At 39.7% G+C, this 26,897-nt stretch overlaps 1 protein-coding gene across 2 annotated transcripts in view; it reads right to left on the bottom strand.

Moving 5' to 3' along the window:
* The window catches only part of Tbck (TBC1 domain containing kinase), a 171,570-nt gene that overhangs the window by 73,851 nt on the left and 70,822 nt on the right, over positions 1–26,897 (bottom strand). For both annotated transcript variants that reach the window (XR_015661625.1, NM_001415033.1), the window contains 2 exon segments: positions 19,576–19,612; positions 18,267–18,428 (listed from right to left, as the gene is read on the bottom strand). Coding sequence is in view for 1 of the 2 variants with exons in the window: in NM_001415033.1 (NP_001401962.1) it covers positions 18,267–18,428; positions 19,576–19,612 (199 nt within the window). In the remaining variant the exon portion in view is untranslated.

Raw genomic sequence — 26,897 nt, 5'->3', positions numbered from 1 at the left:
ATCAACCCGAAAACAAACACCAATTACAAACAAATCTAACATTTTAAGAGCTGTGTCTACATGTTTACAAAGAACTATGAACAATTTATTTTAGAAAACTTTCAATTACAATAATTGAGATTAAATATTTAATAGCTAAAGAGAAGAAATGAACAGATATATAAATTTTGCATACTTAACACTAAGAAAAAGAATTTCAGTCCATACATTTTTGCATCTCCAGTCTTCAAATCAGTCTGACATATCTGTCATCCAGCCAAAGCTTCAAATCAAGTCAGTGATCCATGTCAGCAGCACGGCTCCACCGCCACCGCAAAGGAAAATGCCAGTCTCCATCTGACTGCAAGAACTCTGCAGCTCAGCATGATATGCGCTGAACCCTGAAAGGCTGCAGAGCTCCCACCCCATTCCACCGTGGCTGTTCCTTTCTCCAGTCACCTAACTTGTCCATCTACCAACCTTCCCATAATTAAAACACAATGCAAGCATATCTTATAAACTATCACATGTGCAATCATTTTTAAAGACTAATCTCTAGTCCATAGTACCAGTATTAAAAGAAAATCTTCCATTTGTAAATAAAGCAGGAATCCCATGTTAAGGTCTCTCAGGTTTGAATCAAGACTAGAAGACTTTTTGTGACTGAGTGAAATAATTTTTCTCTCACTTTCTTCATGTTCACCCATCGGGATCATTCATCTCTCTCAGAAAAACTGAAATATCATTAATACAATAAACACATATCTCATGTTTCCTACATGAGCAAAGTCAGGTTTAAAAAGCTGTCTCTCTTGAAGCCTTGCGTCTCCTGTCCTGAGGGGAACAATGGCTGCTGAGGTCTGCTGACTGCCGGATGTCTGGGCACTCTCTCACTAGTATGCAGGGTTCTTTTTGGCTCTCCTGTACATGAATCTTCTGTGGAATGGAGGAAGACATTCACTTCTTGATTTACTTCACCTCGACAGGAGCCCCGTGAGAGAGTACACAGCGGCAGCACACCTTCTGAATCTTCACTCTGCCTGGGCGTGGTTGACCACAGTGCCCATGGTTGGCACTTCCTCCTTCTGAGTCACGAAGGGTCTACTGCCTTCTCTAAGGAGTCAGGACACGATTACATTTGAGGAATAGGCATGATTTACCCCTTTATGTGCTCTCAGGGTCTTGGTACTTTAAAATTTCATAACGACATCATAACAGTATCTACTTAACACAGTAGTGCTTTTTGTTAGAAAAAAGGTTTCTTAAAAACTATGTTAAGGTTGGTGAGAATTCCAACACTGCCAAGAGCTTTTGTTCCCAACACGACTGAAGAAAAGAGCACTAATGATGTATAAGTTTGGATGTAAATGTAAACAATATTTCTCCATGAAACTAGAAAAAGGTTACTCTACTGCTTATTTAGTGAGTTCTTACAGTATCAAGGGGTATTACTGGTCTTTACAAACATAATTCATAGCTCATAAATTATAGAGTTTGCTCAAAATTTGGAGTGAGCTTCCCATTAGATCTAGAGAGCTATAATCTTGGATGAATTTTCAAAAACTTGAAACCAGACACACATTAATAAAGAACTAAACCAGATTAAAAAAATAAGACTCACCAGATATCAACACTCTGTAGTAAGGCCAAGTGCTTTAAAGGAAAATGATAAAATCTAGACTGTAATTTATGTTTATCAATACCAACTATATAATTAACAATAATTTGTAAAGCAGAAAATGTAATTCGGTTGTCATGATGGAGAAACAAACAAAAAGGAATGGAGTAATAATGGTCTAGGTATTGGACTTGAGAGATAAGGGTACCAATGTAAGTGCGAACATGTCAAAGGTTAAAAGGAGAATTACTCAAGGCAAATTGATGAATGGAAATGGAAATGTAAGAGAAGGAGGAGGAAGGAAGAGCAGCGAGCATGGAAATACTGTGAGAAGACTCGCTGCGGCTTTTCTAGTGTGGTCAAAAGACAACGGTGAACACTGACACTGTGGGGTTAGGACAAGTGTGTTGCCATCTGCACCAGCAGCACTGTGAGTCACAGAGGGCAAGGGAAATGATGGCTTTACAACCACCTTACGTTTGCCACAGCTCTGCAGACCAGAGTTAGACACTACAGACCTGACCAGCACATAACTCAAAAGGTAAACGGAAAGCCAGTAAAGGAATTAAGATAATTCAAACTCTATTAGCTAACTGTGTGTGCTGGCTGCACTTACACATCTCTACATTCTCAGTCCAGGCTCCTTTACTTGGGGTTTGCCTCACTAGCACAGACCTTTCAGGGTATGTCTGAGGTCACCTGTGTAGAAGAACAGAGACTCCTGTCCACTCTGACCCAGTGCTTTTCCATTTCCGGTCCTTTTGAGTAAACCCCTGTGTGGTCTTCAAGTTCCTAACACCAAGAGAGACCATTTGCTAGGTGACAGCTCTTGGCAGCACCTGAAGGCCCTGGCTATGCTCATCCATCCATCCCCTGCCTGGCTTCTCCGCAAGAAAGTATTCAACATGGGTAAGAGGGGTCTTTCTCCGTTTCCTGTCTTTCTGATGTTATTTCAGTAATGATTAAAGATTGACTAGTCTTTTCAGTTAGTACTGTTGCCATAATTCACAAGTTTAACTCCGGCTCCTCAGTTCACCTGAGTTCAGTTCATTTCATTAAGATTAAAATAAAAATAAAAACAAAAACAAACAACTCAGGCAATAAAGCCCCAACCATTAAAGCCATTGTAGGTTGACAGAATGAGGTAAGGACCTCATTCTATGGGAGAATGAGCTATGGGAGAAGCGCATATCTATTAGTAAGTAGAAGGGAAGAATTTGTGGGCTGTAAGACTTCTCTGTATCTTCTAGGGTGAGATTGACATATATTGTAGACAGCTGTTGCAATGCATTGAATTAGATAATTCAAATCTATACATTTCATGAAAATTTTCCTAAAGAAAAAAAAATAAAAACAATTTTACACATTTTCCTTCTGTTTGAAATGTGTAGACACTGGATTAGAACTGCATAGTAACTGTTAACTGCACAAACCTTCGGGTTTGTTTGTTTTTTTTGAAAAGCCTTATTTTAGAGAAACTTTCCCCACATGCGTGTATGTGTGCCATTGTGTGCATTCCTCCTACCAATGGAGGTCGGAGAGAGACTGGGTCCCCCAGAACTGGAACTGTGGATGGTCGGGAGCCACCATGACGAGCTGGGAATGGAGTCCAAGCCCTCTGCAAGAGCAGCGGTGCTGAGCCATCTCCCTGGGTTTAGAGCTTCATTTCTTATACTACAAAAATGTTAGGATATGGGCAATTTCAATCTGATAATTAACTTCTTCCAACAACTATTTTTTATATTTAATGTTTTTATTTATTTTTTGAGAATTTCATGCAATATAGTATTTTGATCAAAATCCTTTTTCTTCCCAAACTCTTCCAGATCCTACCCCAACTCCCAACCCACCAAATTCATGTTCTTTCTTGGAAAGCAACCAAACCAAACCAAAGCACAAAAGTACAAGAAGTTCATTTTGTGTTGACCAACCTCTCCTGGGCACGAGGCCAGGCGCTGAGTGTGGTTGGTACTGTACATGGCATCACCTCCCTGAGGAAACCCTCTCCCTCTCCCAGCAGCTACCAACTGCAGACACCTTCTCCTTGCTGGCAGTCTGGCTTGAAACTGTGAAGGTTTTGTTACACTGTCATGTCTGTGTGCTCATATGTGCAGTAGTCTTTTAACAATTAACATTTTGAAATGTAGAATTTGTTTGTAAAAAAAAAGATAGGATGAACTCTAAGTTCTGATGTCTGCTGACATGAAAATATCCTAAAATTAGCATAATGGAACTCCAGAAGATAGACTGGAACAGGTGTAACTTATGAGCAGAGACTATGACAAACAAAATAAACACTGCACACCACGAAGTACCCCTTCACAGAAAATTGTGTCAGACCCTCAGGTCGATAGCATCTTTATCATCATCTAATGTCTTTAGATCAGCAGTTCTCAACATGTGGGTGGCAAGCCTCTGGGTGTCACATGGCCTTTTCACAGCAACACCTAAGACCATCAGAAACCACATATATTTATGTGATTCATAATAGTAGCAAAGTTACAGTTATGAGGAAGCAACAAAAATAACTCTGTAGCTGGGGTCATTACATCTGTATTAAAGGGTTGCAGCATTAGGAAGGTTGAGCACTACTGCTCTTTAGTAAAGAGCCCTTCCATAAAAACTTTTACTATATTTTTAAATTTACTCTTGGAAACTCTCTTCCCACTTCTCAGTGAACAGCGTTTTAAGGGCGTCCACCTCATCATCCACGCCATAGCTTGAATGACTGAATGATTTTCCTAAACTGCACATAATACCATGCGCTTTCCTGCTTATCACTTTCAGGTCACATACAAAGCATGGCCAGATCTCTCAGCACACCAAGCAATGCCCTAACCAGCACACTGCCAGTGTCACCAATATCAGTCACCACCACTACCACAGGATGGACCTCAGCTCTCTCGTCACTTTATCCGCATTAGGGCAGTGTGCAGTTTCACGTCTTGTGCTATTTGCTAAGTTCCAGTTTTCTAACCACGCTTTACACAGCTGAAGGCATCTTATTTATTTCTATGTCCAAGTGCACAGTACAATGCCTACCAGAGAGGAACGTTTGCTACGCATGTGTTAAATAAATAAGCATAGGTGTCTCAGGCAGGGAGCAAGGTTTTCTTACAGCCGATTTCCATGCTGGGGACGCTTCCTAGCTTGAAAACACTGAAACAAAGCGGCGACGTTTCTCAGTGCTAAGCATTACTGGATGTTTTCCAGACGGAACTCAACTCTCGCCTTGTCAGTTTGTCCTACATGCAGCATTCTTAGTTTACCATCTCTCAGCCTTGCCGACACTATTGCTGATGCAAATAAGGCCCTTGCATCATTTGTCCCCATCACACGCTCCTCTTCAAATACCTAGATCGTGTCTACGTCGAACAACCTGAAGGGAGCAACAAGCTTTCCTGTTCTGAGGAGGAAGAACTACTTGATATTTAGAGTATTTTCTCTTGAGCTAGGAGAGCTCAATGGAGGCTGCTGTACCCAGCCTAACCAATTACAGGGCATCTACACTCCAATTTTCTAATTATGGTGATCATTTATCACTTAAAAATCTCTACTAGTCCCCAATTACACACACACACACACACACACACACACACACACACACACACACACACACACACACACACACACACACACCCCTTAACTGACTACCTTTCTTATACCATAAGCATCACCACCCTTAGCTTGTTTCCCACACTTGCAGCCTGGGCCAATGTAGAGGGATCCACCTAGACATTTAACAGTGCTACATTTCCAATCCTGTTGATTACACAGAGCAATTCTTTGAGGAAAGTTGAATTCCCTAACTGAAAAAATTACAGAACTAATGCAGCTAAGTGACCCGTCCAAACAATGCAATTACAATATATGTAATTATGATAAATCAAAAGTGTCGGTCACTTTAAATAGTCATGAATGATTTGTGACAAAAAAAAAAGCAAGGAACAGAATCCAGCAACAAGACTCGTTATACACATATGTCATCAGGCATGTACACATTCCTGTAGGAAGTCTGCATTATCTGTGGAACGAATGGATGGATGTACATAAATGCCGCCTTGGCAATGTCTAAGATGAAAGAAGGTATAATGTCCTTGGGAATTTGGCTTTAATGCACTCCCTTTGCAGACAGCCTATGTACAGTATTTGCTGGTACAGTTTCTATAACATGTATCACTCCTGCTGCTTAACGCCTGCAAGGAAGAGATATATAATTAAAAATGCCGTCAACAGTCCTGACCCACGGCACTTACTAACTGTCTTTCTACTCCCACTGTGTCTTCATCCGTAGTGGTGGAGCGGCAGTCGCCACAGCGCAGAGCAGCAGGTGCTGCCAAAGGGCAAGCCTCACACCTCTGAAGGACCAAGGAGGCAGCTAGGAGACAGCTCCAGGCCAGCTCCAGGCATTTTTTCTCTCTAATGCCTCATGGTGAATCAGAAGTAAATCAGGAGCTCTTGGTCTTTGTGGCAACTAGAACAAATCTGATAAGCACTTCCCAGGCAACTGGAAATGAGTGAAATGGCTCTCAATTCTCAAAGTAATTCAGTATAGTTTCTGATATTGAAACAAGCATGTTAGGCTCTAAGGACAGTGGCCGCCAGCCGTCCCCCTTCTGCTCTGGCAGATGGCTGTAAAGTGCTTTTGCTGAGCCCCGACCCAGCAGATTCACCGCACTCTGAGCCCGAATGGTGGACAGGCTATTTCCACTGTTGAAGGCCACAGTTAAAGAGGCAGCACATGAGAGTCCTTTCAAGTTTTTCATGCCAAATGTAAAGAGAAACAGCGGCTAGGTGGAGGGGAAATAAACCCACAAGTGCTATTATTTTACTAAACATACAAGTCACATTCAGAAAATACATGAAAAAATATTACGTTTGTATTAAATTATGAAACAGTTTGGTCTTTAAATTCTTCCGTGTGATATTAGCAGCAAATGTGTGAGGTGTCAAATCAGCTTCTGATTTTTAAAAAGGTTCATTTCATTTTATGAGTGTTTTTCTGCATGTATGTCTGCCTGCCACCAGCATGGCTGGTGCCCACAGAAGTCAGAAGAGGGTGCTGGACTGCTTGTAAGGTATCTGTGGTCATGAGCTAGCGTGTAGGTGCTAGAAGAGAACTCTGTTTGCTACAAGAGCAACAAGTGCTCTTAAAGCTGAGCCTTCTCTCCAGCCCTAGTTTCTCATTTTAAAAGTATTTTACAGGTAATTAATTGCTTTAATATGTAATATATCCATTTTGAGTGATTTGAAAGCCAAGACATATATACACAGTTGACAACAGGGCCAACAAAACTAATGTCACTGGTGGTATGATAAAGAAAATATGTTAACAACATTGACAGAAATTATCAGATAATTTTTGGACTGCTCATAAAATCTCACAGAATTAGAAAATAAATATTTCCACCATGGTTAAAGGCCTTCAAACCAGGTCTTTGAAAACTTGGGACTGGGTCTAAGATGAATTATTATTTCAGGTCACTCTCTGTTTTCAAGGTTATTACAAAACATTGAGCAACCCTGACTTCATTCTTCTTTAGTTACTAATGTAGAGAAGCATTTCTTTTCTTCTCATGTATAAGCCTACCTGAGAAGACTTGACTTGGTGGTGGGGGTCATCCTCTACTGTGCCTCCATGTGACTGACTGAGACGAGGTGTCCTGCTGAGCCCAGAGCTCACCATTTCTAGCCAGTGTGACCAGACAGCCTGCGCAGGGGTTCCCTGTCTCTGCCTCCTGAGCACTAGAATTCAAGTGGTTAACAGTCTACATGACTTCTACATGGTTGGGAGGAGCTGAATCCCAGGCCTCATTCTTGTGGGAGAAGTGCTTTATACACGGAGCATCTCCACAGTCCAGTTTTATGTTTTAAGTGTCTTAGGTCAGAGTTATGAAAAATCTCTGGCATCCCAGATTCATGTAGCATATGGCAGCCTTTATGGGCCTGTTACTGGCTTTGTATTTCCCAAAATTATTGATTTTAGCTTAGAAATTATTCACTATAAGATTTTCAAAAATAATGAAGTAGTTATTATACCCTGTTGTCCCTTTAACAAGGCTGAATATAAACCTAGATTTCACAAAAATGAATTCTCATGACATTTTAAAGTAGCCACACAATCGTTCCCCATATCCTGAAAAACTCCTCAAATTAACTACTTTTTCATTTATGCTTAACAGCTTTTAAGCTCAAAATAATTTAATGTTCCATCTAAGTATGCTTAACAATTTTTGAGCTCAAAATAATTTAATTGGCATCTAGAATGGATTCTTGAGGTCATGTGCAATTTTCAGGATTGAGTGGAAGAGAAGGAACTCAGATAAAGGCCCCATAGCTAGTGTGTTTTATGTCAACCCCACTGTAATTCTGAGACATTCAGAGCAAGAGACACAGGTATGTACGACTGCCATGCCGTCACAGCCTGCAAATGCGAGACACTAACAGATTCGGTTTGGTAGACCAGCATGAATTCTAGCAGAGCTGGCTCTGAACCACCTTGAGTATGAGCTGCTTTCCCTAGGTCCTGGAGGTCCAGCAGAGCATTTCCAGTGAGGACACCCTGCCTTCTACAAGCTGCAGTCCCTGGAGTTACCAACATATTAGTCACATTCCTGGTACTGGACAATACTTTTGACAACAGTTTTTATTTTTCAAAGACATTTAAAAGTAGTTATCTCTAGAAAATTTTAAAAACACCCCCTCACAGCTCACAGTGATGCTTCTCTCTGAATTTTCTCTTTTATTTTCTAGCTAGTGTCCTGTTGGTTCTAAGCACACAACATTTACAAATTATTTCCCTGTTCAGTACTTTCTTCTACTGAGAAAGTTTTTCTCTTTTCATTTTGTATCCCTCAGTTGCTTAAAGCAACAAAGAGGTCACACACTAGCAGTCTATTAGCTATAATCATTAATATTTGGCTTAAGTCTTATGGCCTAACATTTTGCAGTATTTACTTCCTAGAGTCCGCACTGCTGTAACCTGCTGTGGAGATGACGCTCCCTGAGAGGAACCTGTCCAGTGTGTAGGAAGCTCCGAGTTCCTTCTCAGTGCCATGTAAACTGGCATGGAAGCCTAGACTTCCAATCCCAGCAGTGGGGAGGGAAAGACAGGAAGATCAGGTCATCTTTGGCTAAATTTCAAGTTCCCTAAAAATGAGGTCCTATCTGATAAAAAAATATATCATTGTAATTCATTCCACTTATAGTCATTCCTAAATGAAAGAATCTATTGATTGGATACTGAAGGCTTTTTATTTATATAGTTAAAGTCCCTAAAATCCTTTTGAAACCTGTTATATAACTGCAACACGTTCATATTAATTTGGCGAAGGCTTCAGGGCGTCTGTGAGTATCTGATCACTCTTTTGCTGTATTAGCTGCTGAACACCGGAAAAGTCATAGTTAGGGACTGTCTATTCCACTGATGGCTGTCCCAAGTCACAGCATTGATACCATGTTATCTTCTCATTGGTTAAGCATTTATGTTTATATTTCTGGTACCTCTGATGAAATAAAAATTTGTTTTAGCTAAAATGTCAAAATTGGTCTATGCTTTTAACCAAATGATTGTCTTATAATTTAAAGCCTTCTGTTCTCAGAGAATGCATTTCCTTAAACTCTGCCTTACATAGGGTCATTAAGTATAAACAGATAATTGAGGGCATTACTACTGAACATGCATATTACTGCAGTCTATTTCTAATGCATTTCTATGTCTAATGCATTTCTTCTTCTAAAATAAACAAAGAGGAAACAGCAGCAGTGCACATACAAAGCTGACCCAACAATGGCATGGGTTAAACTCTGAGCCTGTGCATACCTGGCAAGTGCTCTACCTGTGAGCGTCCCACCCAGCCCTTCAAAACCACCCTGAACAGCTAAAACACCCATCAGTTAAAAATCCAAATGCGTACTTAATTTAAAATATGAGCTTATTTATTTGAAGTCTGTATAATAAGATCTAGTCCAGGAATGTGGTAGCAATTTTTAAGAGGGACAAACAACACAGACAAGCCAGAACAGTCTAAAGTGTGTAGAATTGTAATTTCTGCTACCTATTCAAGTATAATGGTGCCCACTGTCCATATACTGGCATGTAGGCATAGGATACTAATCTTGGATTTATGACTTAGGAGATGGAATTCTTTTATTTTATTTTTTTACAGGGAACATAACTTCTTTCTTTTTTTTTTAACATAACTTCTTAGTAAAAAAAATTATCTGGGTGGGGGATGAATTGACTCAAAAAACTTAGGTTGAGCAGAGTTCTCAGCAACATGGGGTTAATTGGTGTGCAGGTAGAATGAGATGTCCTCACAGTCACAGGCTGTGAAGTTCGGTCCTAGCTGCTGGTGCTGTTTGGGAGGTGAGGAGTGTCTTGCTGGAGGAAGTAAGTCACTAAGGGTGAGCTTGGAGAATTTAGTGACCGGAGCCATTCTCAGGCTGCCCTCACTGCTGTGTGCTTGCCATTCAAGATGTGAGTCCCGAGCTTCTGTACCAGACACCATGTGTACTGGCTGATGCCTCCACTCTGCCATCAGAGACTGGAATGCTTTGCAGCTGTAAGCTCCAATATATTCTTCTATACGTGACCCTGGCCGTGGGGTTTGCTAACAGCAACAGAAGAGAAACTAATCCAATTAAGTTGACCAACAGTGATAGAAATGGTAAGACTGTCAAGATTTCCTTTTCTGAGGTTTAAAATAAGCCGGTAATGTCTACTGGATGTTCATGACTCATGATGGCATCCTTTTATGACTTCACATTGAGAAATTATAAACCTTGTACAATGTGTAAAGTAAATACGTAGTAGCCTTTTTAATGCTATGATATATTAAGTTGTTTTTCCTTTATGGTATGTAACAAGACAAAAATATTCCTCTTGACTAAAATAACACCATCTTGCTATCAGGAAATGTTTAATAGCAATTCTACTGATAGTTATTATAATTGGACATTTTGGAGTTTATTTCTGCTAAGCAAGAACTTTAGGAGGATACAATTAATAAATATTGAAAGCGATTAATAAGTAAGGAGTTATTTAACCTATCTTTGTTCACCTTACACCCGAATCAACTATAACTAGTAATATCTAAATATAACCTACATATTTTTGATTACGAGTACCCACCAGCATTTATGCTAGAAAATGAACTTAAGAAGAATCCAGTATGGGCCTGTATGAGCCTGACCTGTTTCCGGTTCCTGCCAATCATACTCCCAGGTTCTGACAGGCATACATACCATCAACTATACGCATACACTCAGCATCTATCTCACAGAAACATACAAAAGCCAAATGTTTAGAATTTCCTAGGTGGGGAGCTTAAATAAAAGTTTAGCATTTCCTTATAAGCATGTGAAAGAAAAGTACCACTATTTTTAATATCATTACTGAGTGAAAAGGCCTTCTTCTATCTAAGCATTATTTGCTGAGGCTTAAAGTAAGTAGATAACAGCTACTAAATTGTTCATTATTCAGAACGTTACTTGTTCATGGTTTCAGATTCAGAAATTTTAACCTGGTATGATGAATAAATTAAATCCAAAGTAGCCTTTTTAAGGCTGTGCTACATAAAGTTGTTTTTCCTCGAAGGTGTGTAATGAGATAAAAACATGCCACTTGACTATACTCTACAATAAAGATTATATACACATAGATACACACACACACACACACACACACACACACACACACACACACACACACACACAAATGCCATAATGGAACTCATTGCTTTTTATTCTAATTTAAAAAACAAAAGCTAGCAAATGAAGCATACACACATACTACTTGATTCCTTACATTTTCCTATATCTTCCTCTCATTCTTAAAAATAATTATTATTTTAACAAATTTACGTGTTTGTGTGTGTGTGTATGTGTGTGTGTGTGTGTGTGTGTGTGTGTGTGTAAGCATGTATGTGCACAGATGTGAATCCACAGTGCACCCGAGGAGACCAAAGGACAACTTGTAGGAGTGTGCTCTCTCCTTCCATCACGCGGTCCTAGGGATGGAGCTTGGGTCAGACAGTTTAGTATTATTTTTTGGTGTAAAGGCATGTAAGAAAATAGAGTAAATCTTGACTTTATAAATAATGTGCTACAGGCCTACAAGAACTGGAAATCAAGAGGAATGTGCCCTTCTGCTCTTTGCTACACCATACATCAGCGAATTGCCTTGACATGTATGTAGTTCCAAAACAGAAACCAAAGGCTCTTCATTTCCTCATTCTCTCTAACTGTTCATTTGCATACTGGGTGTAAAAGGGAAATACTGAGGCACAGTATTAAGTTTTCCTAGTTTAGCAATTCCCTCCTAGTTTTATTATCTTGACTTTAGTCCCTAACTATTTCTATGGCTTTCTCATTTATAGACCATAGAAAATGTGATACTTAAGTGAATTGCTTAAAATATATGCTGTGAGGTTTGGTGAAATGGCTACATGGAAAGAGACATTTGCTGCCAAGCCTTCAGCCTCAGTTTCATCCTCAGGACCTACACAGTGTAAGGAGAGAACAGACTCCTGCATCCACATACATACACACATAAACACATGCACAGGCACATGCTCATGCACACATGCTGGCCTGGATCCCACAGAGTAGCTGGAAAGAACTGACTCACAAGAATGATCCTCTGATCTTGGCACATAGGACGTACCCTGACAGAAGCATGTGTGCACACATGTTAAGAAAGTAAATACATAAAGTGGTTCTTTAATGATTCTGCCATACTACATTGAATAATGAAAAAGAAAGCATGTGCAGTTGATGAGTTAACACAGATGAAGAGCTTCATCTAGCCAGCTGTGTACGACACGTAAGATACCACTGAGAACAGTAAGATGCTAGCAAGTTTCTGCACACTTAAGCTTATCGTTCTTTATATGCATAAATGGGAAGCCCTTAACATAGTCATTAAAACTTTTACTGAAGGGAACTTAAAAATATTCTATAGGAAAACAAATATTATAAGAATTTGTTTTAGTCAATTGATTTTTGTTACAAGAACCTCCCTTAAAACAGCAGTTTTCTTTAATATAATTAATATTTTTCATAATAGTTTACATATTTGCATTTATTTCTTATAATGTCTGAGTAACAGTTGAATTTCAGAGAAAGCTGAGGCCTCTAATGCCGACTTCGCAATTTCTAATAGCAAACAGTAGCCATGAAGGTTTTAAAGGTAATTTCTCATTAGCTTTCTCTAACGTGAATTATTGTGATAGACACCTTCAAGAATTTTTAGAAATAGCTAAGAGGGGAGATTACTGCATTTATGCTATTAAGACAGTAGAACATTATATTTGAATAAAAGCAAGAAGCATAATAATAATAATAATAATAATAATAATAATAATAATAGTTTTAATAACTTTTACAATATATTACATCTGCCCTCTGCTGTTTTAAATTCTTTATCTGTACTGATTTAACACAATGGTCAATTGACAGGAAATGCTACCATTCTCAGAGTAAGAGACGTGGAAATGGATACATAGATTAAACTGCTTCTCTAAGGTTAGCATTAACTCGTTTGGTAAATCCTCAGGGGGATTTTACTGTATCAGAATATATTTAGAGAGTTAAACTCAATGCTGATCCTGGTCTTAAAATTAGAAGTACAATATAGTTAGCCTATCTATCCTTTGTAGATAGACTAAAATGCAATTTGTTTCAAAAGTGTTTAACACTTTTATCATCTAATTCTCTGAACATGAATTAGGTCTTTCTTGAGGGTCTAATAGAATTCTGCACTAAACCCATCTGGTCCTTGGGAGTTTTTGGTTGGGAGACTTTTAATGACTGATTCTATTTTTTTTTTTTTTTGGTTCTTTTTTTTTCGGAGCTGGGGACCGAACCCAGGGCCTTGTGCTTCCTAGGTAAGCGCTCTACCACTGAGCTAAATCCCCAGCCCCTTGATTCTATTTCTTTAGGGGTTATGGGACTGTTTATATGGTTTATCTGATCCCAATTTAACTTTGGTACATGGTTTATGTCTAGAAAATCATCCATTTCATCTAAATTTTCTGGTTTTGCTGAGTATAGGCTTTTGTAGTAGGATCTGATAATTTTTTGAATTTCCTAAGTTTCTGTTGTTATGTCTCCATTTTCATTTCTGATTTTGTTAATTTGCATACTGTCTCTGTGATCTCTGGTTAGTCTGGCTAAGGGTTTATCTATCTTGTTGATTTTCTCAAAGAACCAGCTCCTAGTTTTGTTGATTCTTTGTATAGTTCTCTTTGTTTCTACTTGGTTGATTTCAGCCCTGAATCTGATTATTTCCTGCCTTCTACTCCTCTTGGGTGTATTTGTTTCTTTTTGTTCTAGAGCTTTTAGGTGTGCTGTCAAGCTGCTGACATATGCTCTCTCCTGTTTCTTTTTGGAGGCACTCAGAGCTATGAGTTTTCCTCTTAGCACAGCTTTCATTGTGTCCCATAAGTTTGGGTATGTTGTGCCTTCATTTTCATTAAATTCTAAGAAGTCTTTGATTTCTTTCTTTATTTCTTCCTTGACCAGGTTATCATTGAGTAGAGCATTGTTCAACCTCCAGGTATATGTGGGCTTTCTGTTGTTATTGAAGACCAGCCTTAGTCTGTGGTGATCTGATAGGATGCATGGGATTATTTCAATCTTCTTGTATCTGTTAAGGCTTGTTTTGTGACTGATTATATGGTCAATTTTAGAGAAAGTACCATGAGGTGCTGAGAGGAAGGTATATCCTTTTGTTTTAGGATGAAATGTTCTATAGATATCTGTTAAATCCATTTGGTTCATAACTCGTTAGTTTCTCTGTGTCTCTGTTTAATTTCTGTTTCCATGAACTGTTCATTGGTGAGACTGGGGTGTTGAAATCTCCTACTATTATTGTTTGAGGTTCAATGTGTGCTTTGAACTTCGTAATGCCTCTTTTACATATGTGGGTGCCCTTGAATTTAGGGCATAGATATTTGTGTGTGTGTCTCTGTGTGCGTCTGTCTGTCTGTCTGTCTGTCTGTCTTTACATTTTAGAGCTGTCCACAGCTACTTCCAAAGTTCTTCAAACACAGCTGGGGAGCTCAGTATGCTAAAAAAAATGAAATTCTTTAAATTTACTTGAGAAAAATATCCCACCAAGTAACTATCATTAAAAACAAAATATGGGTCACTTAAGGGTAAAGTTTGTACCAAATCCTTTTAGGCTTCTTTAGAATGTCATGTATTTCCTATTAGCTCTTCTCTGTAAGAGGAATCACACACAGTGAGTAAACGGAGATAAACAATGAGAGCATAGTGGTCAGGGTGCTTCCCCTCAGTAGAGGCATCCTGGTGTCAGAGGTGAAGAGAGGGCTGAACTTCACCTACTGAGTTCTGACGTAGGTACATGCTACAACTCTGCCTTCAGAGATCTTTACAAACTGAGCTAGCTGCGTTAGCACTGGTCACTAATTTGCTTTTAAGCCACCATCACAGATGTTTTCACCAGCACTTAGGCAACACTTATGCTCTGAAGGAAATAACCAAGTTTACTAGATTCGAAGATACAAGTCAGCATTTCCAACATACTTATTCTTATAACTGACTGGAAAATTCTTTTACTCCTAATCACTCATCCTCTGTGTACTTGGACGAGCTGGGATGACAAAGAAACATCTGTGGGGCACAGGCTGCTTCTGGATTGGTGGAGTTGGCTTCTTTTTTTCTACTCAGATCCAACCCCTGCCCACAGCCCCACCCCTGCAAACCCCACGACACCTTGATTGTTCCCGGTCTCCCAGAGAAAAAAATTGACAAATAAAGTCCAGAACTATTACTGTTTAACGCATGAAATAGCTTATTTTAATTAAATTGGATAAATTGGATGACACAAAAGGGAGAAAGGAAAGTTTTAAATTATTCTAATGCATTTATTTTTGTTATTATTTTCTTTCAAAGGATGATGACGTTAAAAGAAAGAAGGTAGAGTAGGAAATATTCATGAAATATAAACAAAGGTAGGTGATAGATTCCTTATTTCTCTTAAAAGTGCTTAATAAATCATTGGTCTTCTGTTTGTGTTCAGTGATTTATCTTGGACAGTTTTAAGTGCATTTACTATTAGTTCCTGTGTGCCTGCCTGAACAATTGACAGCACCAGTAGAACCAGGACAAACATGGAACCAGAAAATTGGGACAAAATGTAAAATTTTTATATTAAGAAAAAAAAGCAAAACAAGAACACTTGAAGAAATTTCAGTGTTCATCAGGGAAGTCATCAGGGAAGTTAAAATAAAAACGCCTCTGGGATTCCACCTTACACCAATTAGAATGGCTATGATCCAAACTAAATGACAGCACATGCTGGCGAGGATGTGGAACGAGGAGAACACTCCTCCATTGCTGGTGAGAGTGCAAACTTATACAGCCACTCTAGAAATCTATTTGGTGGTTTCTCAGAAAATTGGGACTAGTTCTACCCCAAGACCCAGCTACACCACTCCTGAGCATAACGCCAAAAGACCCACTATACCACAAAGACACTTTGCCATCTATGTTCATAGTAGCCAGAAACTAGAAGCAACCTGGACGTTTCTCAACTGAAGAAAGAATAAAGAAAATGTGGTACATCTCCACAATGGAATACTATTTAGCTATTAAAAACAAGGACATCATGAAATTTGCAGTCAAATGGATGGAGCTAGAAGTATCACTGAGTGCGGTAATCCAGTCCCAGAAAGACACGCATGGTATACACTCACTTATAAGTGGACATTAGCCAGGAAGTGCAGGATATGTATGCTATAACTTACAGACACAAAGAAGTGACGTAATAAGGAGGGCCCGAGGGAGGATACTTGAATCTCACTCACAAGAGTCAACAAAATAGTCATGGGGGGGTGGATGAAAAGAGGGAACTGGGTGACAGAGGAGGGACAGGGAATGGCGATCAATTGGGAGGGGGTAGGAGAGAGCTGGGAGTGAGAATGGAAATCAGTGGGGGCATCTCTGGGACTTGTTGGAGACCTGGAATGAAGGAGGCTACTGGAGTCTCTTGCGGTGACCCTAGCTGATTCCTACCAGCACGGGATATGGAAACTGAAGTGACCACTTCCTATAATCAAGTGGGTCTTCCAGTGGAGGAAGAGGGACGCCAATCCACCCACACAGCCTTCAACCTAAAACTTGTCCTGCCTGTAAGATGCAATAGGGGCCGGCCCAACTTGAGACCCATCCTATGTGAGAGAGGCACCCCTGACACTATAATGATACTCTGCTGTGCCTGCAGACTGGAGCCTAGCCTAACTGTCTCCTGAGAGGCTTTTTCAGCAGCTGATGCAAACAGCTACAAAGAACCTTAGCCAAACATCAGGCAGAACTTGAGGGGTCTTTAAGAAGAATGGGAGATAGAACTGAGTGAGCTGAAGGGGTCAAGGACATCACAAGAAGACTTAGTCAACTAACCTGGGCCATGGAGGCTCACAGACCTTGAACCACCAACCAAGGAACATGCAGGGGCTGGACCTAGGCTTCCAACACACATTTGTAGCAGATGTGCAGCTTGGTTTTCATGTGGGTCCTCTAACAATTGGAGTAGGAACTGTCTCTGACTCTGTTGCCTGCCATTGGATCCCCTTCCCCTAACTGGCCTGCCTGGTTGGGCCTCAATGGGAGAGCATGTGCTTAGTCCTGCTGGGACTGAATGTCCCAGGGCAGGGTGGTACCCAAGAGGGGTTTCCCCTTCACTGAGGAGGAGCGGAGGGGATAATGAGGGGAGGGATTTGTAAGGATAGGGCTGGGAGGAGAGAATGGAGGGGGACTGTGATCAGAATGTAAAGTGAGTAAATAAGGAAATTAATAAAAATTTTTATTTTATTTGATGTTTATGAGTGCTTGCCTTTATGTATGTATATGCACTACATGTGTGCTTGGTGCCCATAGAGACAGGAGGAGAGCATTGGATCCTTTAGAACTGGAGTTACAATGGTTGTTAGCCACATGTGAGTGCTGGGAACCAAAACTGGGTTTGAAAGAGCAGCAAGGACTCTTAAGGGCTGCATCTTCTCTTTAGTCCAAATTCTGTATCTTGAAAACATTTAGCTCCTTCCATACTGTAGAGACATTCCCTAAACCTTGTCTTCTCACCATCAAGAGTAAACCATGGTTGTTATTTCTGCACCAAGGTAGACTTCCCAAGGGTTTCAAACTTCTTGTAAATGCCTTAAACAGCTTAGTCACTAGCTTACATTACATAACTTATTCCTATAGAGCTTGGTGATTTTCCTCTGAGGACAGTGTTTCCTCCTCTTACACTTGCCAGGTCGTTACCAAAAAGCTGCGGCTAGAGGGGAGCAAAGTTGCGTGTGAATTACCATCCTTCTATAAACATATTTCCAAACGCCTTCCTGACTGGCCTTTTTCACTCTCTACCAGTGAAGATAAATGGATGGGTCCTAAGTAAAGGGTAAGCATGTTAGTCCCAGGGCCATGACTTTTTACCCTTCTGGTGGCAGTCCTGTGATGGAAATGATCCACAGAGGCTTAGTATGACCTGCGCCAGCCTCTGCATTCCTCGGCTAGAAGAAAAGCACTGATCATCCTGACTTTGGAAATTGGACCCAAGCAGAATGATTTTCTCACGTGGCCAAGATAGCACAGTATTTACAGTCAAGACTGCATTTAGTGATCACTTCATTTACACACATACCTGGTAAGTCGGAGAAGAGAAGGATGCATTCATTGAAGCCATTAGCCAAAAGACGATCCCGGAGCTGCTGGAGGATAGCCACCCCAATGCAGAATGGGAAAGAGGAATTTCCAAGCAATAACGTATCCCAGAGGTGGAAAATTTTGTGCAGTGGAAATACATCTGTAGGAAATTTTATAAAATATACTTAAACAAAATTCAAATTTGTCAAAAACACTAACAGCTGTATTAGTAAATATATGATTATTATTACTTTAAGATCATGTTGCTATTTAAGAGCTAATGTGTTAAACTATGCTGATAAAATGCTTGACTGTAAAGTTTTATTTTTTTAAAGGTGTGCGTGTGCGTGTGCGTGTATGTGTATGTGTGTGTGTGTGTGTGTGTGTGTGTGTGTGTGTGCGTGTGTGCGTGCATGCACCTATGGAATGCATCAGGCCTCCTGGAGCCTGAGTTACAGATACCTGTGAGCTATCCAATATCAATGACAGGAACCAAATTCTGGTTCTCTGCAAAAACAGTAAATTACGTTCTTAACTGCTCAGCCAACTCTCTAACCCTGACTTCATTAACTTACAGCTTCCTAAAGTGCTTTAAATTGATATCAGAATGGTCAAAGATTACATTTTTTGATTAAAATATATAATTATACATTTATAATTAGTATATTTCATTCAGAATTTTCCCCAGAATTTTTAGCAATGCTACCTACACGTTTATATCTGAAAATGAACTTTAAAACTGCTTTATGTACTGTAACATTTCCATTGTGTATCATACACAATTGCTCTATCTAATTTCTACCAAAAATCTATTAATTAAAAAATATCCTGATATTCTCACAGTAATAAAGTATGTGAGAGCATGTAGAGCATCCCAACTGTCATTCTACCTATGTGTACTGAACTTAAGCATGGCTCTTCGTTTATATATCCACATCTGACTAAATCATTACAGATTCATGTGATTCATTCCTAGAGGATTGCAAGTTTAGGAAATAAAATAGGAGTTAATAGAGAACATCTAGAAAGCAAACCAATTTAGTTGAAAACTGTCCTCAAAGAGTTGATGTTAAATTCTCTTCTTAAAAAGACATTGTATGCCACGTGCAAAATAGATTTTAGTTTTCTACAACATATTCTTAATATTTAAGGCCAGAACACTTGAAATTTTTTGTTTATAAACTACATCATGTTAAAATTTTATAGAGATTCATATTACATTTACTTAATATTCTTGTAAATTTAAAATTCTGAGGTAGAATGAGTCTGTGCATTTGCTACCACCAAGGAAGACGGGTGGTACTTACGAGTGAACATGGTGAGAAACCACGGGATGGCGTAGAGCTGTCAGTAGAACGGGAAGGAGCCCAGGACATGGATGTGGAGAAAGTAAAAGGCATGATTAGGTGCTCATGACCAACTTATGGTTTAAAAGTTCACTGTTTTGTTCTACTCCAGTGACGAGCTATGAGAGAATGCAGCTAACTAGTTATTATCACAATATGTTTTATTTAGGGGTATCTATCTTACAAATGTGTGTGATCCTTTTGCCAGGAGTTACTCACAGTGTGTCCTCACTTTACCAATGAGTATTCACAAGACTGTGGCCAAATCAAATGCAATACTAGCATATAAATTTTAAGTGCATGGTTTATAGATTTCAAAGGTCCTTAGGGCAGCTAATCTTTTGTGTTAAATTGACAAGAGTATTAGGATGCTCAGATAAGTGAATACATATGATTTTAAGATGCATGTTTTCAGGTAGAACTAACTTTTTAAAAAGTGTTAAGTAAAGTGGATGTCCTACTTTGTAGAAGGCACCATCCAGCCTACTGAGGATCTGCAGAGTGGAAGGGGAAGCAGTAGGAATGCCCCCCTTCTTTTCTCCCTATTTGCTTGAGTTTCAATATTCACCCCTGTTCTTGGACTAGGACTGTTAATAAAAAGCAGTAAAATTAAAAATAACTTGTGAGTGAATACAGGCTACAGTTAAACAAAGAGCTATACTACCAACTTAGATAAACATCTTTTCAGCAACTATCAATTATAAATTTATGGGGTGAGTAGCATACTGTATTGGTATTATACATAAGGACGTATGGATTCTATACAAAGGCTAGTCAAGAACTAAAAGTAAAAATATATGGTTTATTAAAATATAAATACTATAGTAAAACAGTGAAGATTGATTGCTTAAGTGGACAAGCAGATAATTCTTTTTAAAGATGTTGCAGATGCAAAAAAAAGGAAGCTTGGGATATTTAGCTTCAAAGTAACAAGCATGCATTATACAAAATAATAAAATCTAATGAAGTATAAGTTCTATACATTAATTTAAATAAAAAATACGAGGCCAATTTTATCACATTATTTGACCTTTATTTTAAAATTATAACATCAATTACATTACCTGTGACCATTTTGGTGGGGGCCAATTGACTGTCATTAAGAATCTTTTATCAAGTTTTATTAAAGCTACTATGTTTTGTATAATTGATTCTGAACAATTTCCTTCATTCATTCAACATCAAATGTTTTGTACTGAATGCAGATGAACCAGATGTGTTACAAGAGACTTACATGCTTCCTAGCTATCCCTAAAACCTCAGAAGTACTGGCTAGGGCATCAATGGCAAAGATGCGGTAACTTACAGCCTTTTGTACCATGGTGGTAACATTCTTGTGGGTACAGGTCCTTCCTTCCTTCCTTCCTTCCTTCCTTCCTTCCTTCCTTCCTTCCTTCCTTCCTTCCTCCCTCCCTCCCTCTCTCCCTCCCTTCCTCCCTCCCTCCCTCCCTCCTTCCCTCCCTTCCTTCCATTCACTCACTCACTCACTCAGTCACTCACTCAGTCACTCACTCAGTCACTCAGTCACTCACTCACTCACTCACTCACTCACTCACTCACTCACTCACTCACACTCATTTATTCAAAAAACACGGAATACTTAATACGTGCCAAGACTGTTAGCAGGCACACAGGACAGGCAGTGACCAGGTAAGTCATAGTTCCAATGTCCATTGACGGCTTCCATGTTACCAATTCCCTCTGCTAATCTTTTGTACCACTCAGTAAAGTTAGACATTGTTGACCACTCCCACTTTATGGGAACACGCTTTTTTCTTACTTGGCTCTTGACAACATACTCATCAAGTTTTCTTCTAACTTTTCTTACTGCTGCTTATCCATGTTTGTTGCTTGTTTGCTTTTGTTTTTTTTTCCTGTTTTTGTTTTTTTTCACCCTTTTGACATTTAAATACATGACTGCTACAATTCAGTTCCCAGAAACTTTGTTTTCTATTTTTCTTAAAATACTAATTACAGGATGAAGACTGGCATATTTCAGTTCCACTCCAAGCCTCTCTCATAAATTCCAAATTTACATTTAAAATGCCTATTTATATTTCACTGCATATGTCAAACATTTCTGTCTGTCTGTCTGTCTGCCTACACTCTCTTTATCAATCTTTACCTTTAATTGACCTCTTGAGACTTTCTCCAGACTCTGAACCTCCTAACATAAATGTCTACATCCAGTGACAAGCACCTTCTCCTCCCACTTGCTGAAACTCATTACAGCTGTTCCTGATGCCTCTTCTTAAACGCCATGTATAATACTAATAAGTGAACAGTGAAAGCTTCTCCTGGTTTTCTTGCTAAATCCAGATTGAAGCCATCCCATCTCATGTCTACTTTCCCCATAGCAATGACTAATCTACTACACACTATCCTTGTCTGTCCTTGCATTTCATCCAACAAGGTGTCAGAATGATCCCGTTATGTTACATCAGGGGTCACTATCCTCTTCAAAAGCATCGCGTTTCTTTGTGGTGCTGAAATAAAGCCAGTGGTGACAATATATGTGTAACACCCAAAATATTCTCCCCTCCAGTTCCCGGTACGCGCATGGCCTCACCGTGCTCAATTCCTTCAACATCTCTGGTAAGTGCTTCCCGCCCAGGCTGGAACTTGCTGTTGCTTGGCTGCTCTTTCATTTTTGTAAGGAATTGATTCAGAATCATCTTTCTGAGAGCTTTTCCTGGCAACCTCATCTAAAAATTCAACTCTTCCTTCATTTAGACACTTAACACATATGTCCAGATTCAGCTTGTTTTTATTTCCTTAGAATTTACCAATATTTACTGCATATATACAATATATACAGAATATATCACATTGTCTATTTTCATAAGACTTTTTTCATGACATCTGCTTAATTATTTATTTATTATGACTTATTAGCAAATGTGCACTGTAAAAGATCTTTACTTGCCTTTTAATTTTATATATTTTTATTACAAATTTTATGTACGAGAATTTTGTTAGGATGATGTACACCATTGAGGCCAGAGAAAGTCAGAACCCCTGAAACTAGAGTTACCCAGGATGTGGGTGCTGGGATGAGAACTTGGGTCCTCTGCAGGAGTTAACTGCCAAGCCTCCTCTCCAGCCCCATCACTTTTATCATATATTTCCACAAAAATATGAGGGAAAATGTTTTTGTCTTTACCCCCCTTATTTTAATGTAGCCAGGGGACAGTAATATACAACATATAATAAGCACCCAGATATCTGTTTAAACAATGAAGGAAACACACGATGGAGATGTCAATTGTAGAATCAAATGCTCCTGAGATTATGCCCTCCTGAGATGCCTACAAAGAAGCATGAAGGAAGAAGAAAGGACTTCATCCCAACAGCTCTGTCTGGAAGAGCATCTTCATATTAGACAGCAGGAGTACTGGAAACATCGCCAGCTCTAGCTCTACGATGCATGCTTTGATGAGAGCTCCTTCTAAAGGATTTTAAATTAGAGGGGATCGCACACAATAGCTAGGAGACTTGGAGGAACCATTACTAGCACTAGATACTTCCTACCAATAAAGTTGAGACCAGAGCAGTACAATAGTATATGAGACATAATTTCTCTATTCTTTCTACATCACTTTTCCATTTTAATTTTTTTTTTAGGGGAAGGGGAAGGAAGCTTGGATTTAGGGATTGAATCCAAGGCCAAGAAAGCACTGTGCCATCAAGTATATCCTCAGCCTTCTTATAACCTTTCAGTTTTAGACAGAATCTTACTAACTTGTCTAAGCCCAAAGCCCCCTGCATCAAAGAAAAATGCAACTCAACCCCCCAAGTAGCTGGTACGATAAGACTTGCTCTATGTGGCACGGATTACTTATATAATTTCTTAAGCTATTAGTACAGTTTCAAAAGTATGACCTGATATGCATAAGGATTTTGGAATAAGAAAATTTTGAACAACATAAAGATTTTATTTTTAATGGTTCTAAGTGTTTAAATATTTGACTATAAATATAAAAATACATATAGCCTCTGTTACTTTCCAGTTCCAAGTTAGATGCTGAAACCAATAAAGAGTTCTACATCATCTGAGTATTCTCCCAATCGCAAATGTCTGCCTGACTGGACAGTGCACTTGTCTGTAGCTGTCAGCTTAGTCAATGCTGCCCCCTAACCGCAGCAGGCAAGAACCAGCAATAGCTCGTCTAGCACTGTCTGCACTGGAGAGCACTGGAAAACAGCAGCAGCTTAGCTCCTAACGATTTTCCTACATTAGCATTCATCTGAAAAACATAGTTTTTTCTTCTTTGAAATCACAGATATGGTACCTTTTATAAGTCTGTATTTTCTTAAAATATTAATGATCTCATTAGAACTATGTCATGTTTATTTTAGCCACATAGGACTTATACACGAGTAACAAGATAACAAAGGAACAATGGGATTTCCTTGTTATTCTAAAATTGTCTTGGGACTGAAGCTCCCAGAAGGGGCGGCACAGATCTTCCTGATTGCTGCCGCTGCAAGGAGCCCGTGGGCAGCACCCCATGAGCGAACTTGAGCCTCGGGACCACAGGTAAGACCAACTTTTCTGCTGCAAGAAAGCTGCCTGGTGAGCTCGGGACACACGGAGGCAGAATTCATCTAGGACCGGGCACGTCCTGTGTTTACCGGAAGTCCCACACCCGCGGATCCCGGCCTGCAGCAGCTCTCTGCTCCCAGACCACATGAGAGAGAGACCCAACCGCCTGGTCAGGTGGGCACTCCTGAGGCTGCAGAGCGGAAGAGACCACCAACACTGCCCACCCCTGCCCACATCCCTGGCCCAAGAGGAAACTGTATAAGGCCTCTGGGCTCCCGTGGGGGAGGGCCCAGGAGCGGCAGGACCCCTGCCTGAGACACCTCCGGAACCTGAAGGAAACAGACCGGATAAACAGTTCTCTGCACCCAAATCCCATGGGAGGGAGAGCTAAACCTTCAGAGAGGCAGACAAGCCTGGGAAACCAGAGAGACTGCTCTCTGCACATACATCTCGGACGCCAGAGGAAAACACCAAACACCATCTGGAACCCTGATACACTGAGGCTCCCGAAAGAGCGGCGCAGATCTTCCTGGTTGCTGCTGCCACAGAGAGCCCGAGGGCAGCACCCCGAGAGCGAACTTGAGCCTCAGGACCACAGGTAAGACCAACTTTTCTGCTGCAAGTGACCTGCCTGGTGAACTCAAGACACAGGCCCACAGGAACAGCTGAAGACCTATAGAGAGGAAAAACTACACGCCCGAAAGCAGAACACTCTGTCCCCATAACTGACTGAAAGAGAGGAAAACAGGTCTACAGCACTCCTGACACACAGGCTTATAGGACAGTCTAGCCACTGTCAGAAATAGCAGAACAAAGTAACACTAGAGATAATCTGATGGCGAGAGGCAAGCACAGGAACCCAAGCAACAGAAACCAAGACTACATGGCATCATCGGAGCCCAATTCTCCCACCAAAAAAAACATGGAATGTCCAAACACACCAGAAAAGCAAGATCTAGTTTCAAAATCATATTTGATCATGATGCTGGAGGACTTCAAGAAAGACGTGAAGAACTCCCTTAGAGAAACACAGGAAAACATTAATAAACAAGTAGAAGCCTACAGAAAGGAATCGCAAAAATCCCTGAAAGAATTCCAGGAAAACATAAATAAACAAGTAGAAGCCCATAGAGAGGAGACACAAAAATCCATGAAAGAATTCCAGGAAAACAGAATCAAACAGTTGAAGGAATTAAAAATGGAAATAGAAGCAATCAAGAAAGAACACATGGAAACAACCCTGGATATAGAAAACCAAAAGAAGAGACAAGGAGCTATAGATACGAGCTTCACCAACAGAATACAAGAGATGGAAGAGAGAATCTCGGGAGCAGAAGATTCCATAGAAATCATTGACTCAACTGTCAAAGATAATGTAAAGCGGAAAAAGCTACTGGTCCAAAACATACAGGAAATCCAGGACTCAATGAGAAGATCAAACCTAAGGTTAATAGGTATAGAAGAGAGTGAAGACTCCCAGCTCAAAGGACCAGTAAATATCTTCAACAAAATCATAGAAGAAAACTTCCCTAACCTAAAAAAAGAGATACCCATAGACATACAAGAAGCCTACAGAACTCCAAATAGATTGGACCAGAAAAGAAACACCTCCCGTCACATAATTGTCAAAACACCAAACGCACAAAATAAAGAAAGAATATTAAAAGCAGTAAGGGAAAAAGGTCAAGTAACATATAAAGGTAGACCTATCAGAATCACACCAGACTTCTCGCCAGAAACTATGAAGGCCAGAAGATCCTGTACTGATGTCATACAGACCCTAAGAGAAAACAAATGCCAGCCCAGGTTACTGTATCCTGCAAAACTCTCAATTAACATAGATGGAGAAACCAAGATATTCCATGACAAAACCAAATTTACACAATATCTTTCTACAAATCCAGCACTACAAAGGATAATAAATGGTAAAGCCCAACATAGGGAGGCAAGCTATACCCTAGAAGAAGCAAGAAACTAATCGTCTTAGCAACAAAACAAAGAGAAAGAAAGCACACAAACATAACCTCACATCCAAATATGAATATAACGGGAAGCAATAATCACTATTCCTTAATATCTCTCATCAATGGCCTCAACTCCCCAATAAAAAGAAATAGATTAACAAACTGGATACGCAACGAGGACCCTGCATTCTGCTGCCTACAGGAAACAAACCTCAGAGACAAAGACAGACACTACCTCAGAGTGAAAGGCTGGAAAACAACTTTCCAAGCAAATGGTCAGAAGAAGCAAGCTGGAGTAGCCATTCTAATATCAAATAAAATAAATTTTCAACTAAAAGTCATCAAAAAAGATAAGGAAGGACACTTCATATTCATCAAAGGAAAAATCCACCAAGATGAACTCTCAATCCTAAATATCTATGCCCCAAATACAAGGGCACCTACATACGTAAAAGAAACCTTACTAAAGCTCAAAACACACATTGCACCTCACACAATAATAGTGGGAGATTTCAACACCCCACTCTCATCAATGGACAGATCATGGAAACAGAAATTAAACAGAGATGTAGACAGACTAAGAGAAGTCATGAGCCAAATGGACTTAACGGATATTTATAGAACATTCTATCCTAAAGCAAAAGGATATACATTCTTCTCAGCTCCTCATGGTACTTTCTCCAAAATTGACCATATAATTGGTCAAAAAACGGGCCTCAACAGGTACAGAAAGATAGAAATAATCCCATGCGTGCTATCGGACCACCACGGCC

This window comes from Rattus norvegicus, chromosome 2 (genome assembly GCF_021556685.1).
Source record: "Rattus norvegicus strain SHRSP/BbbUtx chromosome 2, alternate assembly SHRSP_T2T, whole genome shotgun sequence".
Taxonomy (NCBI): domain Eukaryota; kingdom Metazoa; phylum Chordata; class Mammalia; order Rodentia; family Muridae; genus Rattus; species Rattus norvegicus.
The sequence above is the reverse complement of the archived record's forward strand: the minus strand, read 5'-3'. Positions and strand labels throughout refer to the sequence as shown.